This window comes from Mizuhopecten yessoensis, unplaced genomic scaffold (genome assembly GCF_002113885.1).
Source record: "Mizuhopecten yessoensis strain PY_sf001 unplaced genomic scaffold, ASM211388v2 scaffold9109, whole genome shotgun sequence".
In the NCBI taxonomy this organism is placed as follows: Eukaryota; Metazoa; Mollusca; class Bivalvia; order Pectinida; family Pectinidae; genus Mizuhopecten; species Mizuhopecten yessoensis.
In genome coordinates this window covers 2012775-2032546 of record NW_018407883.1, presented here as the reverse complement: position 1 = coordinate 2032546, position 19772 = coordinate 2012775, and the positions used below count along the sequence as shown (strand labels likewise).

Genomic DNA, 19772 nt, shown 5'->3' with positions numbered 1-19772 from the left:
CATGAGATCAGGGCCCTTGCTGCGTCATGGGCCCTCCTCAATGGGTCCCCCTTTCAGGAGGTCATGTCCGCAGCTTTCTGGCGCGGACAGACTACCTTCACGGATTTTTATCTCCGGTCCTTGGCCTCTCATTCTGATGGATTGTATTCCCTTGGACCGGTGGTGGTTGCACAGTCTGTGGCTGTTCCTCCACAGTAATTCAGTGATTTTAAATAGTATGCTATCAGGCACCACGGTGGTACACCTGCTCGTTTCACGGGGAGGTTTTCCATTTTTTAATTACTTTCGGGGCTTTATTAGGGGGGTTCCTTGAACCTTTTCCCTACCTTGAGCATGTCTCGAGTTTGTTCCGTCAGCCTGGTCTGCCTGGATTCGAAGCCTCCACTACGGTAAGACGAATTCGCATACTAAAGTTATGGTAATTATTACTGAAATGAAATTGAGGTTTTTGAAGTAAAACCAATTTTCATGATGTAATACTTACCATAACTTTATGGAGTCCCACCCTGTATTCCTCCCCTTGCCTCCTCATCCTGGCTGCCTTTAGGCTCCATAAAAGGGGGTTTGAGGAAGGGAGATCACTCCGTGGCTCTGTCATCGAGATAGAGATTACGTCACGGTAGGGAGGTAGGGATATTTGAATCTTTTGTTTTTGGGCTACAAAGATGGGTGTAGGTATTGTATATGCATACTACAATTTTCACCTTCTGATTTTGTTCAAAGATGTACTATTGTTTGACTTGCTGAAAGTTTCTGGGGGTACCAAAAGGGGTAGGGTAAATCACAAACATAGTTTGTTGTTTTCAAAATGAGATTAAAAACAAAAATGATACCATTTCTGTTTTTAAAAACATGTATAAATCAGACAAGCATATGTAACAGAATGAAAAAATTACAGAAATTCAACCGTCACTTGAAGATTGTTTATATAAAACGAAGGATTAAGACAGGGGTTGTTTTAGGTAATTTCCAAATGAAAAGTGTTTTGAATTCTCAATAATTTCCTTTCTAATTAATATTTTGACTTGAATTTTACAACTTTACTCATTAAAGTAGACTTGCATACATTGCATATTGACTACATACTGTTCTCGTGTATTATACAGTGTTATGACTTCTGGACACATATCCTACTTGGCTATTTCAAATATCTCTCAATCTTGAGTGAATTATTAGGTGCAGGACACCCTTTAAATGATATAAGTTCAAGATATCAATTGTTAGTATTGTATATTATATATATCATATAATATTTGCTCAGCACCTGTGGCTGAAGTGAGTCCCAGGTTCTGTGATGTTTTTTTGTTACGTAGCAAAGTTAACATACAGATAAAAAAAACAACATTTTTCATCATGATTACAATAGCATGATTGATTAAATATATGAAGATTGATTTGCTGGTAGTTTTAAGTCTCCTAGGCTCATGCAAAGTATCTGCTTTAATCGTTAAAGTTAATAGATTTCATTGTTTTATCAAATGTTCTGCCTATTTCCAATGTTTATCCGCTGATTTTACATAAAAGGCATTTGGGGATAAGCATGTAACTTGGCATATATATTAGTTATATGATGATATTTAATTTGTAAAAAGTTTCATACTTATCCCACAATGCCTTTCTACTTAAAAACACATTTTTCTGTGATTTAGAGTACAAGGACCTAAGTGCATCTCCTTGCCTAACACCAAATAAAACCTGACAATACTAGTCTATATGAATGCATGTAAATTAAACAGGCTCAGTAGCGTGTTTATAGTAGTAAGAGGGGTGTTTGACATACTACACTGACCAGAAGTCAGATAGTTTATGCTTTGAAAATGCAAAGATAGACTAAGTTGTTCGTTCAAGTTAATGCTTGCAAGTAACGGTTGATCCTTTTGTTGATTTCATACGGTTTATTTGTTACATTCAATGCTAGTTGCTACTCATATTATTTCTTAATTACTTTTCTTCCCTTTTTGACTAGTATTGTCAGTATGGATGTATTTGGTGTTAGGCGAGGAGATCCACTTTGGTCCTTTACTCCAAATCACAGAAAAGGTGTTTTTAAGTAAAAAGGCATTGTGGGATAAGTATGAAACTTTCACAAATTAAATAGCATCATATTACCAATATATATGCCAAGTTACATGCTTATCCCCAAATGCCTTTTATGTACAATCAGCGATTGAACATTGGAAATAGGCAGAGCATTTGATAAAACAATGAAATCGGTTAACTTTAACGATTAAAGCAGATACTTTGCATGAGCCTAGGAGACTTAAAATTACCAGCAAATCAAACTTCATATATTAAATCAATCATTTTACATTCGTTGTGTTGGCAAATGCCATTTTTGAATGGCCAAGTATGATATGTGTCCAGAAGACATAACACTGTATAAAACACGAGGAAAGTATGTAGTCAATATGCAATTTATGTAAGTCTACTTAAATGAGTAAAATTGTAAAATAAAAGTCAAAATATTAATTAGAAAGGAAATTATTGAGAAATAAAAACGCTTTTCATCTAAAAAATACCTAAAACAACCCCTTGTCTTAATCTTTCGTTATATATAAACAATATTTAAGTGACGATTGAATTTCTGTCATTTTTCATTCTGTTACATGTACATATGCTTGTCTAATTTATACATTTATACAGAAATGGTATCGTTTTGGATTTTTAGCTCATTTTGAAAACAGCAAACTATACTTGTGATTTACCATGCCTCTTTTAGTAACCCCAGAATCTCACTTTCGGTCAAAGTTTTACCTTAGTTTTTCAGCATGTCAAACAGTAGGACATCTTTGAACAAAATAAGGAGGTGAACATCCGAATATACCGTGGCCCAAAAAAATGGCCTTATAGACACTCATCCTTTATTCGTCAATTTCTGCAATTCTTTGTCATAAACAGTAACCCCCGTAGCAAAATAGTGAATCAAAGCTGATGATTCTAAAGAAATTATACAACATTTTGTTTCCTGTATTATGATATAGATAGTGGTCAAGGTAATCGACAACTTACTTCGTAACGGGCATTAGCCGAAAATCAACGAGTACCTCATCAGCCTCCCCTTTATATTATGCATAACTTATAAAGGCGTACGGATGTTCTGAGTTCCATTTAAATATGTATGAACATTATGAATAATTTAATACTTGATTTATTTTAGATCTACCACAGGATGTTGGTCGTACGTAGGAAGAGTCACGAACGATCGACAACAGGAGATTGGACTTGGGCCCGGCTGCGTCTACGTACGTAGATATATGTTCACAGACAAGTTTCGGGTGCGTCGGTAGCCGTAAGCGCTAACGCGCACAGTCATTTCTACTGTGTACAATCAAGCATGAGCCTCAGACCAGTCACCCTCCCAATCATGTTTGTTCGATCCCCCGTAGTGGCAGAAAGAGAGATTGATGTCTGATTGGGTTAGTTGTTATCCCCCAGATGGCACGGTAGTCTTCCCCCGTAGGTTTTCCTCCACCACGGACACAACATTTATTTCCTTAGCGGTGTCGTAATGAAAAGCTCTACAGAAATTATGTGTATTGTTGATAATGTACATGACGTTAAAAAAGAGTATTATTATTGGATGTTCTCTTTGATACAAAAAGTGTATACATTATTACTTTAAATATATATATAACCGGCACATCTGAATTGCATCTCTTATATATATATAGAAAAAATAAGTTTAACGACCGACTAAAAAAACTAGCTGCTTTCACCCTTCACAGGGCTCTTCAGGTTTATTCAAAAGAACAACGTCGTGACGTCACAATTACATGGCATCACACTACAATAGTAACGTGACGTCACGAAGTACACAATATTGGTAGACAATTTAGCGTAAAATTTTACTGTGGCCTGTTGAGACTTGGTTTTAATATTTTGATTAGCTGGTCTTCTTTCGTTTCTCTTAATATAGTGTCTGATGAAAATAGTTGATACAAAGGTAATACATTAAATTTATCTCCAGCACATTCATGAATATGTTTGTTAACATGAAGATTTCGTAAAGAATCAGTTCTAGTTTGTTGTCTATGTACAGTCATACGTGTTCTGAGTTCATTACCGGTTTGACCGATGTAAAAATCACCACATTTAGAACAAACGATTGCATAAATTACATTTTTTGATTTACAATTCATATTTACCTTCACAGTAAATTTCAAACCATTCTTGAAAATAAAAGTATTACACTCGATAATCATAGGACATGTAGCACATCTTGGTGTCTTACATTTGGATACTTTTGGTGTTACACAAGAATTATCAAACTTAGAACATGTCAACATACGTTTCAAGTTTTTAGGTTGGCGTCTACAGTGTAAAATAGCATGTTTATTAAAAATGTTTCTCATACGCCTGCTACTTTGCTTTAACTCTTCACATTTGTTCTTTATCACAGGAAACATATTACAATTCCGTGGATTGAAAGTAGAAACAAAAGGAACTAACTTTGATTCATCCTTTAGTTTTTGTAGACGGGAAGTAAAGGGTCCCTTTTCAATAGCTTTCTGTATACCATGTTCTATTATCTCAGTAGGATAACATTGAGCTTTAAGGTATTGCTTTAGTTGACTTAGTCTAGCAATTTGAGCTTGTTGGTCACTGACGATAGTGACAATCCGTGAGGCAAGATTAAATGGAATATTAACTTTAGTGTGTTTACTGTGGTTAGAGTAAAAATTTAGATAATTATGTGCATCTGTAGCTTTACAATATAAATCCGTTGTAATCTTATTTGAATCTAGTTGAACTAAAACATCTAAGAAAGGTAAAGACGTTTCGCTACACTCCATCGTATAACAAATAGAAGGATGTAAAGAATTCAATAGGTTTTGAAATTCATTTAAATCCTTATCAGAAGGCCATATAACAAAACAATCGTCAAGGAACCTTAAAAAAATATTTCTGATAAATTCAGTAAAGTTTTCCCCAAACTTTGTTTCAATCTTAGAATAAAGTGTTTCCTCTAAGTATCCTAAAACTAAGGTTGCATGTGTAGGGGCATCTTTAGTTCCCATCGCTTTACCCTTAATCTGTTGAAGTATTCTTGCTCAAAATAAAAAGATTACGATTGAGGACAATGTCTATAGCTTGCAGTATAAATTCATTACTAAAACGAGAATTAACTTTTTTTTTTTTTTGATCAACCAATATTTAACAGCTTCAATACCAAGGTCATGCGGTATATTAGTGTATAAACTAACAACATCAAAAGAAACAAGTTTAGCATTATGTGGGACCTGTTTAGATAAATGGCTCAGAAAATCAAAATCATCTTTGATATAAATGTTTACACTTGTGCATAAAGGTTTAAGAATGAGGTCTACAAGATGACTCAAACGTTGCGTTGCACTATTAGGGCCGCCTACTATGGGTCTAAACTTCAAATCCGTAGGATTTCAACTTCAATATATGTACAGTTTTGTTCTTCTAAAGCTTTACTTGTAATAGAGCTTTTGTGGATTTTAGGCAAACCATAGAAATAACCAGTTTTGTGCATAAAACTGACAAGATAATCTATCTCCTTTTCATGTAGGCATGCTTCATGTGTCCGTATTAGCTCGTTGATTAATCTACGGGTTTCCGCATCGAAATCGTCACTGGTACTCTTTTCATTTAGAATCCGACAGTTCTTCATGAAATGTGTCACGCCATAGGCATGGAACACGAGCAAAGCCGGACGGACCGTGATAATTACGTTACCATGCAATGGGATAATATCAAAGATGGCGAAAATAACCAGAATATGATTAAACTAAAGACAAAAGACACTAATCCTTACGATTATGAATCCATTCTTCAATATGGTATTAAGGTAAAATATACACGTTATGTTATATCGTTAGTGATTGAAATGTCGGAAATGATTGTTGAGTGTAGAAATATAACTTATGTGATGTCATCAAAATGCTCTTATTTGCGTAATTAAATGGCCACTTCAGATTCTGGTAGACCATTACAATTACTATTTAATAATAAACAACAGATGATTTTCTATTGTTTTACTATATTTTATAGTTATATATGTTCTGACATTTTACCTATATTTTTTTGTTTATAAATAAATGACAATCTCAGTGTCTTTCCTTTTAACTGAGAATCAATCCAATCTAATTAACTTACAGCTCCTCATTATACTATCGTTCTACTCTTGGCGTCTTTAAAGCGAATAGAATTCCTACCAAAAGCAGGAACAACATTTTGCTACCCTATTCATATAACAGTAAACCCCACATATGTAATCTATGTGTCTGTGGTTACTGACATGTGATAGTGTAACTTCCCGAATCTGTAGGGCACGATGCTAAGTGTTAAAAGGCTTATGACCATACGCCAATGGAAACAGATAATTAATTCCTCAGTGGAGTCAACGAAAACGCTGATATGGTCAGTTTGATCAGCCATCTTACAACCAAAACGAACAAACAAACTGTTTTTAAAAGAATCTGTTTTGCTCGTGGACATGTGTTTTGCGTTTAAGCGTTACTCACACAAAGATGCATTTTTCACATCCAGGACTATGCAACTGGCAAACACATAATGAGATTCCATGACCAGGAACTGGAGTTTCTGGCTGACGATGCTACTACATTGACATTCTACGACATTAAGGATATCACATCTTCTTACCGTTGCTCCGGTAAGTTTGTAAACATGTTGATAGCTATACCGACTGTGAAGTGTTGTACATATTAACACACATAATGACCACTGACAGAAGTACAGGTAGGTTGACTGTGAAGTGTTGTACATATTAGCACACCTAACGACCACTGACAGATGTACAGGTACTCTCACATAATGACCACCAGCAGATGTACAGGTACTTTCACATACTGACCACCGGCAGATGTACAGGTACTCTCACATAATGACCACAAGCAGATGTACAGGTAAGTCTGTTAACATGTTGATAGCTATACCGACTTTGAAGTGTTGTACATATTATCTTACAAAATGACCACCGGCAGATGTACAGGTAAGTCTGTAAAAATGTTGATAGCTATACCGACTGTTAAGTGTTGTACATATTATCTTACAAAATGACCACCGGCAGATGTACAGGTACTCTCACATAATGACCACCGGCAGATGTACATTTTTGTACAGGTAAGTCTGTAAACATGTTGATAGCTATACCTACTGTGAAGTGTTGTACATATTAGCACACCTAACGACCACTGACAGATGTACAGGTAGGTTGACTGTGAAGTGTTGTACATATTATAACACATAATGACCACTGGCAGATGTACAGGAAAGTCTGTAGATATGTTGGTGATATATATACCGAATGTGTAAATATGTACAGGTACTCTCACATACTGACCACTGACAGATGTACAGGTAGGTTGACTGTGAAGTGTTGTACATATTAACACACATAATGACCACTGACAGATGTACAAGTACTCTCACATAATGACCACTGGCTGATGTACAGGTAAGTCTGTAAACATGTTGATAGCTATCCAGTATGTGAAGTGTTGTACATATTATCACACATAACGACCACTGACAGATGTACAGGTAAGTCTTTAGATATGTTGGTGATATATATACCGAACGTGTACAGCTGTACATGAACTCTCACACACTGGCTGCCGATGATACTACATTGACATTCTACGACCTTAAGGATATCACATCTTCTTACCGGTGCTCCGGTAAGTTTGTAAACATGTTGATAGCTATACCTACTGTGAAGTGTTGTACATATTATCTTACATAATGACCACCGGCAGATGTACAGGTAAGTCTGTAAAAATGTTGATAGCTATACCGACTGTTAAGTGTTGTACATATTATCTTACATAATGACCACCGGCAGATGTACAGGTACTCTCATATAATGACCACTGGCAGATGTACAGTTAAGTTAAATCTGTAGATATGTTGGTGATATATATACCGAACGTGCACAGCTGTACATGAACTCTCACACACTGGCTGCCGATGATACTACATTGACATTCTACGACCTTAAGGATATCACATCTTCTTACCGTTGCTCCGATAAGTTTGTAAACATGTTGATAGTTATACCGACTGTGAAGTGTTGTACATATTAACACACATAATGACCACTGACAGAAGTACAGGTAGGTTGACTGTGAAGTGTTGTACATATTATCTTACATAATGACCACCAGCAGATGTACAGGTACTTTCACATAATGACCACCGGCAGATGTACAGGTACTCTCATATAATGACCACTGGCAGATGTACAGGTAAGTCTGTAGATATGTTGGTGATATATATACCGAACGTGTACAGCTGTACATGAACTCTCACACAATGACCACTGACAGATGTACAGTTAAGTCTGTAGATATGTTGGTGATATATATACCGAATGTGTACAGCTGTACATGAACTCTCACACAATGACCACTGACAGATGTACAGGTAAGTCTGTAGATATGTTGTTGATAGCTATATCGACTGTGAAGTGTTGTACATATTATAACACATAATGACCACTGGCAGATGTACAGTTAAGTTAAATCTGTAGATATGTTGGTGATATATATACCGAATGTGTAAATATGTACAGGTACTCTCACATACTGACCACTGACAGATGTACAGGTAAGTCTTTAGATATGTTGGTGATATATATACCGAACGTAAACAGCCTAACAGGTACTCTCACATAATGACCACTGGCAGATGTATAAGTAAGTCTGTAGATATGTCAAATTACTAACCATCCTTTATAAGCAAAAACTTAAACTCCTTAGTGTTATCCCAATGGGTCAAATGTCCGCCATTGGATTATTCAAATAAGCAAAGTCACCGACATTTTTTTTCCATATGGGTGTTCCGCGTAAGAAATAATCCGTTATGAACAAACTATTATAGAATTATGAAAACATTAATTGAGAATAACAACACTATTTTGGAAGTAAGAACGGTAATGGAGAAGCCAGCGACAAAGATATTTCTGTAATAATATCTTACTACAACGTTTAAGGTTCAAGTATTCCTCCGCATAAACGTTGTATTTGTTAACGTTTGTCACCAATCGTGAATGTCGATGATCGTTTGGCATAGAAGTCGGATAAAAAATGGAGTGGAGTTGACTTTTTGAATTGAGAAATATAAAAGGTACCTATATATAGATTATAAACAATATTTGTATACGACCGTCAAATTTGACGGTAGTATTATGGTATGGCGTTGTCCGTCCGGCCGACGGCGTAAACTTTGTTTGTCCGGCAATCTCCTCCTACATTTTTCGACCGATCTCTTTGAAATTGGTATGCATGATAATCATGATATGAAGTTGTGTCTCCCTTAAAAGATTTTGATTCGACAATTCTTCCAGAAGTTATTGCCCTTTGTTCATTTCAGTATTTGTATTTGTCCGGAAATCTTCTCCTACATTTTTCGACCGATCTCTTTGAAACTTGGTATCCTTTATAATCATGATATGAAGTTGTGTCTCCCTTAAAAGAATTTTGATTCGACGATTTTTGCAAAATTTATTGCCTTTTGTTCATTTCAGTATTTGTTTTTTTGTCTGAAGATTTTCTCCTTCATTTTTTATAGCATATCAGCTAACAACTCTTAGATTGATCTTATTTCAATGTAAGAAAGTAAATAACACTATATGGCATTCGACGGGCGTATTTTGTTCTGCCCCGCGGTACACTTGTTTGGGTTAGTCATTCCAACAAATACGTTAACCACGCGCACAGTGTTAAAATCTGGAGCCCATCCACGATGATTGATCACGACTTATTACAGTTGTAACAGTAATAGCAGCTTATTCCATCTTAACAGTCAATCATCTACTTCATTTATCTGAACCTGATTTTCAGTCATTCTATTTAGCATTATGAAAGTTACACCTTCTCTACATATTTTAGAAAAGTGCGGAACTGGTTCGCCGATTTGTCAAAATGGCGGGTTCGTTGATCAGACGTGTGGCTGTTTATGTCCTGCAGGACTTGATGGCACCGATTGTTCACAGGTCGTGACGGATCCAGGTATTGTATAAGACGAAAGACTTTATTATGATATTAAATTACTTATGTGAGCACACCTACCTGATACATACTTAAATGTGTGTAACGAAAGCGGAATGTTATGCGTAATGTGGTATCTGAAAGTCAAAAAATGCCATTAGATGACACCTATAAAAGATACATAATTGATAATAATGTACTTTTTATTGAACAGTGTGATTATCAGACTCAATATTGATTTGCTGCAGTTTGTGGCGGTACGATAGACGTAACGACAGGGCCTAAAACTATTGAATCTCCAAACTATCCCCAGAACTACGATGCAGGAACTGACTGTGCTTGGCTTGCAAAGGTTGGTATTTGTACTGCGCATCTCTTGTTTAGGTGGCTATTTTTACTGCAAATATCTCGTGTCAAACGAATGTAAATTGTCTCCAAAATAACAATGCAGGAGCAAACCGGGCATGGCTAATGAAGGTGGGTATTTGTACAGAACATGGCTCGTGTAGGTGGGTATTTGTACTGCACTTGGCTCGTGTAGGTGGGGATTTGTACTGCACATGGCTGGGGTAAGTGGGGATTTGTACTGCTCTTGGCTAATGACAGTGGGTATTTGTACTGTACTTGGCTAATGAAAGTGGGTATTTGTACAGCACTTGGTTCGTGTGGGTGGGTATTTGTACTGCACTTGGCTTGTGTAGGGGGGTATTTGTACAACACATGGCTCGTGTAAGTGGGTATTTGTACTGCACTTGGCTCGTGTTGGTGGGTATTGGTACTGCACTTGGCTCGTGTAGGTGGGTATTTGTACTGCACATGGCTGGTGTAAGTGGGTATTTGTACTGCTCTTGGCTAATGACAGTGGGTATTTGTACTGTACTTGGCTAATGAAAGTGGGTATTTGTACAGCACTTGGCTCGTGTGGGTGGGTATTTGTACTGCACTTGGCTCGTGTAGGTTGGTATTTGTACAGCACTTGGCTCGTGTAGGTGGGTATTTGTACTGTACTTGGCTCGTGTAGGTGGGTATTTATACTGCACATGGCTGGTGTAAGTGGGTATTTGTACTGCTCTTGGCTAATGACAGTGGGTATTTGTACTGTACTTGGCTAATGAAAGTGGGTATTTGTACAGCACTTGGCTCGTGTAGGGGGGTATTTGTACTGCACATGGCTCGTGTAGGGGGGGATTTGTACTGCACATGGCTCGTGTAAGTGGGTATTTGTACTGCACATGGCTCTTGTAGGTGGGTATTTGTACTGCACATGGCTCGTGTAGGTGGGTATTTGTACAGCAAATGACTCGTGTAGGTGGGTATTTGTACAGCACATGGCTCGTGTAGGTGGGTATTTGTACTGCACATGGCTCGTGTAGGTGGGTATTTGTACTGCGCTTGGCTCGTGTAGGTGGGTATTTGTACAGCACTTGGCTCGTGTAGGTGGGTATTTGTACTGCAAATGGCTCGTGTAGGTGGGTATTTGTACTGCACATGGCTCGTGTAAGTGGTTATTTGTACTGCACATGGCTCGTGTAAGTGGATAATTTTACTGCACATGGATCGTGTAGTTGGGTATTTGTACAGCACATGGCACGTGTAGGGGGGGATTTGTACTGTACCTGGCTCGTGGAGGTGGGGATTTGTACTGCACATGGCTGGTGTAAGTGGGGATTTGTACTGCACATGGCTCCTGTAAGGGGGGAATTTTACTGCACATGGCTCGCGTAGTTGGGGATTTGTACAGCACATGGCACGTGTAGGGGGGGATTTGTACTGCAAAGGGCTCGTGTAGGTGGGGATTTGTACTGCACATGGCTCCTGTAAGGGGGGAATTTTACTGCACATGGCTCGTGGAGTTGGGGATTTGTACAGCACATGGCACGTGTAGGGGGGGATTTGTACTGTACATGGCTCGTGTAAGTGGGGAATTTTACTGCACATGGCTCGTGTAGTTGGGTATTTGTACAGCACACGGCACTTGTAGGTGGGTATTTGTACTGTACCTGGCTCGTGTAGGTGGGTATTTGTACTGCACATGGCTCGTGTAAGTGGCTATTTGTACTGCACATGGCTCGTGTAAGTGGGTAATTTTACTGCACATGGCTCGTGTAGGTGGGGATTTGTATTGCACATGACTCGTGTAGGTGGGTATTTGTACTGCACTTGGCTCGTGTAGGTGGGTATTTGTACTGCACATGTCTCGTTAAGGTGGGTATTTATATGCATGTTTTGTCGGGTGTTTCTATGCATGTCTCGGAAAGGTTGGATTTCTATGTATGTTCCGTTAAGGTGGGTATTTCTTTTTATCATATGCATACCGTGTTATGCAGTGTTATAAAGCCATCACAATATTTTTATTTATGTAACGTGTGTAATATCACAATCGAATAGAAACAATCAATGTGACGTCACGTCATTGTGAAGCGGACGCAATTTTCATCATTTCAGAGGCGGCCAAGTGCAAAATATTCGTTTCAGATCACAGTTATACAGTTTATTTCGTATATATAATTAAAAGAATCTGTCATTCGTTTCCCTTCATATTAGATTGGTGATACTCGTTAAGGATATTTCAGCTTTGCTTGCCAGAGGCTCGTTAACATGAAAAATCCTTAATTTGTATTAGGAATATAATATGAAGGGAAACCTATGACAGGTCCTCTATGTATGTCTCAGTTAGGTGGGTATTTCTAAGCCTGTCTCGGTTAAGTGGACATTTCTATGCATATGTCGGTAAGTTGGGTATTTCTAAACATGTCTCGGTAAGTTGGGTATTTCTAAGCATGTCTCGGTAAGTTAGGTATTTCTATGTATATCTCGGTTAGGTGGGTATTTCTTCTGCGTTTGACTGATTAAGATTGATGTTATTTTATTCGGATGTGTTTGTGGGTGTCTTTTTCCAATGTTCGTGTTTATATAACAATGTACATGAAATTGTAAAAATAACATTTACAACAATAGCGAAATATCAGTAAGATAATAATGTAGTTCTGCCAATCTTAAGAACAAAAATCATTCTTCAAAATCACAATGGTAAACCAAAGTGGAAAAAATAATTTAACTAATAGACAGAAAATCCCACACACTCTATCAAAATTCATTTATATAAATATTTGTAAGATTTATCTCATACATTTATATTATTTAATTAACATACATACATTTATTGCCGGTATCAATTCAAAATGAATAAATAGTTCTAAGTAAAATATAAAGGTGACAGTCTAGCAGAGAGACAAAGGGAGGTTATCTATTTATATGAAAAATAGTTTTGTTTAAAGCACATTAGTGTTTTGATGAATGACATTCATGCATTAACCTCAAGTGCAGCTACGTCTGCCAATTCAGTTAACCTTCACGTTTCTCCGCTTTATGTCAGGAATCAACACAGGCGTCTTGTGTATAAAATATTTACCAGTAGAGAGTACTACATGACTGCTATTAGATTGTTATTAATGAAAACGCACACTGACAAATACTAGACTGCCCTCGTATATCTGCGAGATATATAACATAGATTAGTTTATATCAAATTGATATCCAGTGCATATATGGATATGGATATGGATATGGATATACTGTGTAGATATCCATACATATTTACAAAATGTATTATGTCAAAGAAAAGACCGTGAAACAGGCAAATCATAATATTTCACATTTTATTATATTGATTATAAAGACAGGGTGTAATGGATTACAGAAAAAAATATCTTCATTTTCGGTGTATTGGAATTTACCCTCCTCAACAATCATGTTCTTGCCTACTTTAGGGTCCCACCGGCAAACTCATACAGCTGACAATCAATTCCCTAAACCTGCCGTACAACACAAACGACAATAGATGCTACCACTGGCTGGAGATTCGTTATAATCTGATGGGACAGAGTGGACTCAAGTACGTGGCATTCCACTCTCCGAATTCTAGAAAAATAATAACTATCAGCATGTTTTATCTTTTATACGATTCATAAGTTTTAGTGATGTTGGCTTTCCTGATTTTGAAGAGTGTGTTACTATGTCTATATTTGGTAATACGTAGACCGAAAAGTTATCAAAACGGACAAAAATATATTTCATTTGAGTAATAATTACCTTAAGTTTGGTATGCATATACAATACCTTCACCCATCTTTGTAGCCCAAAAACAAAAGATTCAAATACCCCTACCTCCCTACCGTGACGTAACCCATATCTCGACGACAGAGCCACGGAGTGGTCTCCCTTCTTCTTCCTTTTATGGCGTCTGCTGCCTGCTGACGGCCCGGAGCTTGCTCCATAACAAAACTTAGTTTTGTCGGTTTGGTTTGAGTGTCAACCACACAAGCCTATGTAAGACATCTCCAATTTATTGCGCAGTTTGTGTGCTTTATACCCATCTGCCCTTACAACTACGATCATTTGTTGTTGAACATTATTTTTGTGCCTTTTTCGGCCGGTTATTTTACTCCACGTGTGCCGTTGGTGTGCCACGCGGTCCGCCATTATTGTGTGTAAAATTTCCGACCTCTGTTTATTTCAGTGACGGTTTGTTTCGGCAAACGTTATTTATTCTAACCGTTTCGGATTGATATTACGGGTGAAATTTTCTACGTTGCGTACTTTGTACTATCGCATATCATTATTTTTTCCCTTGTTTGTCTGCTTGTAACCTTTGTTTAATTTCTTTTTTGAGGACATGTCTCGGTCGGGACAGCGACGGGGGACAGCTCATGGGTGTTCCCATTTCTTCATGGAACGGGACCCTCATGAATCTTGTCCTCAGTGTCGTCCTTGCAGTGAGGTTTCGCCTTGTGAACTTTGTTCACAGACTGAATCTCAGGACAAGGCCTTCATTGTTCCAAAACTACCCTCAGCTTGCCGTAAGACTATGAGAGATTCTGCTGCTTCTTCCGGTAAGCGAGGGAAGCAGAGAGGTAGGGGTCGTGCCACCAGCTCTCTGGGGTCTGGTGGTACTGTCTCTGGGGTGACCCTTCCTGTTCAAGAACTCCCTGGCTTGGAACAGCCCAGGGTCGAATTGGCCGGGAACGCCCGTAAGCTTTCGCGCTTGCCTTCGGGTAGGGACTACCGGCCGCCGGTCACTGACTCTGTCAGTGATCCCGGCATTCCAGGTGGTGCTGTCGTTGGGGACAGTCTTGGTGCCGAGCCTGTTCCTTTCGGGGTTCAGGTCCTGGTGTGACTACAGACTTTCTTTCCGGATTGTCTGTGCCTCCGTTTCCCCCCTGGCTTAGGGTATACGGGTGCCTGCGGGCAACCAACCATGGGCCGCGCTTACCAGCCTGCGGAGGGTTTTGGGTTGCGGCAGCATCCCGTCTGTTACGAGCTTAGCCCGTACATGTCCGGGTTTCCACCTGGAGGGAGTGGCAATCCACCTTGGCCCTTTGGGCAAGGTTGCCAGCCCAAGTTTCAGGCAGGCCAGTTTGGCCAGTTCTGGGGTCACTCCCAACCCGCGGGACCTTTCCCTTATCCTCCGGGATATGGGCTTAACCCCATGGCTCTTCCGTCATGTTATCCTTGGGGTTTTGTCTCTACCTCACGGAGACGTGTTAGCAGTTTTGTTGACACCCCTGCAACGTTCTGCTACTTCGGGGGCCTTATCGGCCGGTCCACAGAAGGTGTGTCGGACCTTTAGGACTTCTGCCGTTTGGCTAATAAGCCTAAACCTACAGCCACGGTCGTTAGGCGCACCGCCACTAAACGCCGTTATGGGGAGCCTTCTCTCGAGTCGGCCTATTTCCTCCGCCCGAGGCTTTTGGTCTGGATGGTGTGGAGGCTATGGACGTTGAGGGCGTGGGTATGGCAGAGGACGATGTTGTTATTCATCTTTCACCTGGTTTCCCGGATATAGACGCTTGTCTTTCCGAGTCGTCCGATGACGGTCCTCAGGAGGGCTTGCCCTCTGAGGAGGATGTCCAGGATGAGGGTGATCCTGAGGCTGCTGAGGTTGAGGCCCATCATGTGTTGTCCGGTATGCGGGCCTTAGGGCCGACGTTTCCCGGATTCTCGGGAGGAGGTATGCTCACCAGCTTCGGCGTCATCTGTCCCCGAGTCCACCACCCTTTTGGGTTCTTTGGTGGCTCCTCGGGTGTCCGCTCGGTCGGACCGCTCTCTGACAGAAGGCACTATTGTGTCTTCAGCTCTGGCCACCGCCCAGTCTCGGGTTTTAGAGAAGAATTCTTCTTCAACCCGTAGTCCTGGGTATGCTAGGTTGCAGCTCAGTGTTGGCGATTTGTCGGAGGTGCACGCCACTGACTATGCCACACATGATGGCTTGTTTGCCCCGTAACCAGCTAAGCTGGAATCGAGGGAACTTGCAGCCTGGCCCGGTAAATCGGTGGACCAAGTGGTGTTCGGTCCCAAAGAACACCACAAGATGGAGAGACTGCTGCGTCTCTCCATCCAGATTCTGTCTTATATATACTACCTGACGGTTTGTCTATATAGGGTATCCGACTTGCCTGAGGGTCGGATAACCGACACAGAGCAGGCCGACATCCAGGACAGATTGACTTCTGCCCTGAACGGGGCATTGAGAGCGCTGGCAGCTTGACAGGTGTCATCGCTCGTCAATGTCTTGTTGGCTAGACGATTTTCAGTTTTGAAAAACCGCCCAGTCGATGAGCCTTACCGCTCCCGTTTGTTGACTGCCCCCTTCTCGGGGTCCACTCTTTTTGGAGGGGCCCTTCCTTCTGTTCAGAAGGATTTGACTCGGTCGCCTCTGCACTTCTAGTGAAGAGGATTCACGCTGAGAAGGCCAGTACCTCGCAGGGGTCAGCGCCTCCTAAGAAGAAGACTGCAGTCCTCTCGGCTCAAGCTTAGGTCCTTCTCCCGCAGGATTAGGCGTCGGGTCAGCAGACGGTTCTCTTGTCTGGCAAGGTCTCGATCTGCCTCGACCAGATCCTCTTGTGGGGGTCGTCTTTCCGCTTTACTTCCAGAGTGGAAGGAAATTACGGAAGACGCATGTGGTCAAGGAGGGGTTAGGCATTCCGCTAGTGCGGGACCCGTCCTTAGCGTCAGAGCCAATCGTTTTTCCTCCACCGGGGGATCCGGAAAAGGCTCCGGCGCTCCAGGAGGAAGTAGGGACCATGCTTACCAAGGGCGCGATCGAGGATGTTCCTATGTCGGTATGCACTCCCTGGTTTTACTCCAGAATTTTTCTGGTTCAGAAGAAGTCCGGGGCGTTGCGTCCCATCATAGATCTAAGTGCCTTTAACAAGCACGTAGATGATCCTCTCTTCAAGATGGAGACTCCTCGGGGTATTATCGTCTCCGTGAGAGAGGGAATGTGGGCCACTTCAGTAGATCTGAAGGACGCCTACTTCCACATCCCCATCAAGAAGTCGGCACGGAAGTACCTCCGTTTTACTTGCAACGGAAAGGTCTTCAGTTCCGGGCCATGCCGTTCGGGCTCACGACTGCACTTTTGGTTTTCACCAAGCTGCTGCAGGTGGTCGTGGGATTCCTGCACTCTCGAGGAATATATGTTCACATCTATATCGACGATTCCCTCATCCTCCACCTAGTGAGAGAGTCTCTGGTGCAGGTCACCTGGTTGGTTCTGAAAGTCTTACTCAAGGTCGGCTTCATTCCTTCCATTGAAAAGTCGGAGGTTTCCCCATCTCAGGATTTTGTTTATCTGGGGAACCGTTTCAATACGGTTCAGGGCATCGCCCTTCAACCGATGGAGAAGTTCGAGAAGGCCAGGGCTTTTGCTCTGACCTTCATCGGCCGGTCTCAAGTCCAGGTACGTTGGTTTCCCTGACCGATGTGGTCCTGTTAGGGAGACTTCACATCAGGCCTCTCCAGATGTTTCTCCTTGCCAACTGGGTCCCTTCTTCAAGGGATTGGGAAGACTGGCTTCCTCTGAACCAGCCGGTGAAGGATTTCGGACGCTAGTGGACTCATCAGGACAAAGTTCTCGGAGGGGTTCCTTTGTCCAAGCCGGTTCCCACTATGACCCTGTAGCCGGATGCATCCATGAGAGGGTGGGGAGCTTACCTCGACGGGCATTGCCGGTCGGGGGAGTGGTCTGGGGAAAAGCTCTCGGAGCACAGCAATGTGCTCGAGATGAGTGATGTTCTGTTGGCTCTGCAGTCTCTTCAGGAGATCCTGCATTCCAAGGTGGTTTGTGTGGCTACGGACAACACTACAGTTGTCGCGTATCTGGAGAGACAGGGGGAACCAGGTCTCACACCCTGTGTGCCTTCGCTATCCGCATTCTTCTTCTTGTCAGGAAATGCAGTTGACAATTTGTGTAAAGCATCTACCATGCAGGTTGAATGTTCTGGCGGATACTCTTTCCAGGCGCCGCCAGCCGGTTTTGACAGAGTGGCAACTGAATCCCTCGATTTTCGTGGGAATTTGTCAGGTGTGGGACAGGCCTCACATAGACCTGTTCGCCAGTTCACTGAACAATCAGTTGCCAAAGTTTGTCTCCCCGGTTCCAGATCCAAGGGCTTGGGCCGTGGACGCTCTGTATTGGGAGGGAATACATGCATGTGAATTCCCGTCCTTCAACCTGATGGGCAGGGTCCTGCAGAAGTTTCGAAAGCATTTGTGTTCCCTCCTCCTGATAGCGCCCCATGTGGCCGAGGCAGCCTTTGTTTCCGGAGCTTTTGTCGCTTCTGGTAGAAGAGCCCCTCGGTCCAGGACGATGCACTCTCGTCCGGAGATCCTCCACCTTCAGGCGTGGAAGCTATCTCAGGATGCCTCGCTCATGCGGGCTTTTCTAGGGACGTGTCAGATCGCATCGCTCGATCAATAAGGTCTTCCTCATCTGCCGTCTACCAGTCACGATGGAAGATTTACTGTGATTGGTGTGTCGGCAGGAAGATTGAATCGATCAAGGCTACTGTCCAGGTGATTGGGTTGGACAGGCCTAGGGTCCGGCAGTTGGCTACGCAGTGGAATTTGCCATTGCTGCTCGAATCGCTGATGCGGGCACCTTGTGAGCCTGTAGCGTCTGCCTCCTTGAAGTTTGTTACCTACAAGGTGGTATTCCTTATTGCCCTGGCCTCAGGTCGAAGGAGGAGTGAGATTCATGTCTTGTCTTCTCACCCCTCTTGCCTCCGGTGTTCCAGGAATTACTCTGCCGTTACCCTTCTCACTGATATTGCCTTCATGGCTAAGAATCAGGTTCCTGGCTTCTCGCCCGATCATATAAAGATTCCGTCTTTGACTGCCTTCGTTGGGTCTGAGGAACGGGATAGGTTGCTCTGTCCCTGTCGGGCGCTTAGGTTTTACCTCGATAAAATCAGGGGGGTCTCGTCTGTTTTTGCCCATTAAGCAGGGTTAGCAGGATATCTCCTCTCAGTCAGTGTCTAGATGGGTCTGTCAGGTCATCAAGTACGGTTACGACCACTCAGATGATCAGGTTCGGGCATTGCATAAGGTGAGAGCTTATGAGATCAGAGCCCTTGCTGCGTCATGGGCCCTCCTCAATGGGTCCCCCTTTCAGGAGGTCATGTCCGCGGCTTTCTGTGGCACATGTATATCCTTAAATTGTACAATAAGTGGAAGTGTTTTGTTTTTATATGAAGTTTACCCGAAAGATTTACACATCGTATTTGTAACATTATACACAATTGAACTGTCCAACTACATGCGCACTGCGCATTACCTAACATCTATTGGGCCGAAATAAAATGATGTGCGTTTTAGGTATCCCAACCTACCCTAGATTATCTTGCCAAACCTAGATAAGTTCGTCACCTATTGTATCCAAGAGTAACTTATAAACCAAACAAAGCCCATAGTCAACCGTTTAAATTCACGTTCTTCCTGTTTTGCGAATCTGAG

The 19772-nt window shown here is 41.5% G+C and overlaps 1 protein-coding gene across 2 annotated transcripts in view; it reads left to right on the top strand.

Moving 5' to 3' along the window:
- The window catches only part of LOC110457377, a 69780-nt gene that overhangs the window by 27651 nt on the left and 22357 nt on the right, over positions 1–19772 (top strand). For both annotated transcript variants that reach the window (XM_021508624.1, XM_021508623.1), the window contains exons 7-12: positions 3158–3242; positions 5621–5815; positions 6517–6640; positions 9879–9998; positions 10226–10329; positions 13748–13872. In XM_021508624.1, coding sequence (XP_021364299.1) covers positions 3158–3242; positions 5621–5815; positions 6517–6640; positions 9879–9998; positions 10226–10329; positions 13748–13872 — 753 coding nt within the window. The remainder of the gene's footprint in view (positions 1–3157; positions 3243–5620; positions 5816–6516; positions 6641–9878; positions 9999–10225; positions 10330–13747; positions 13873–19772) is intronic.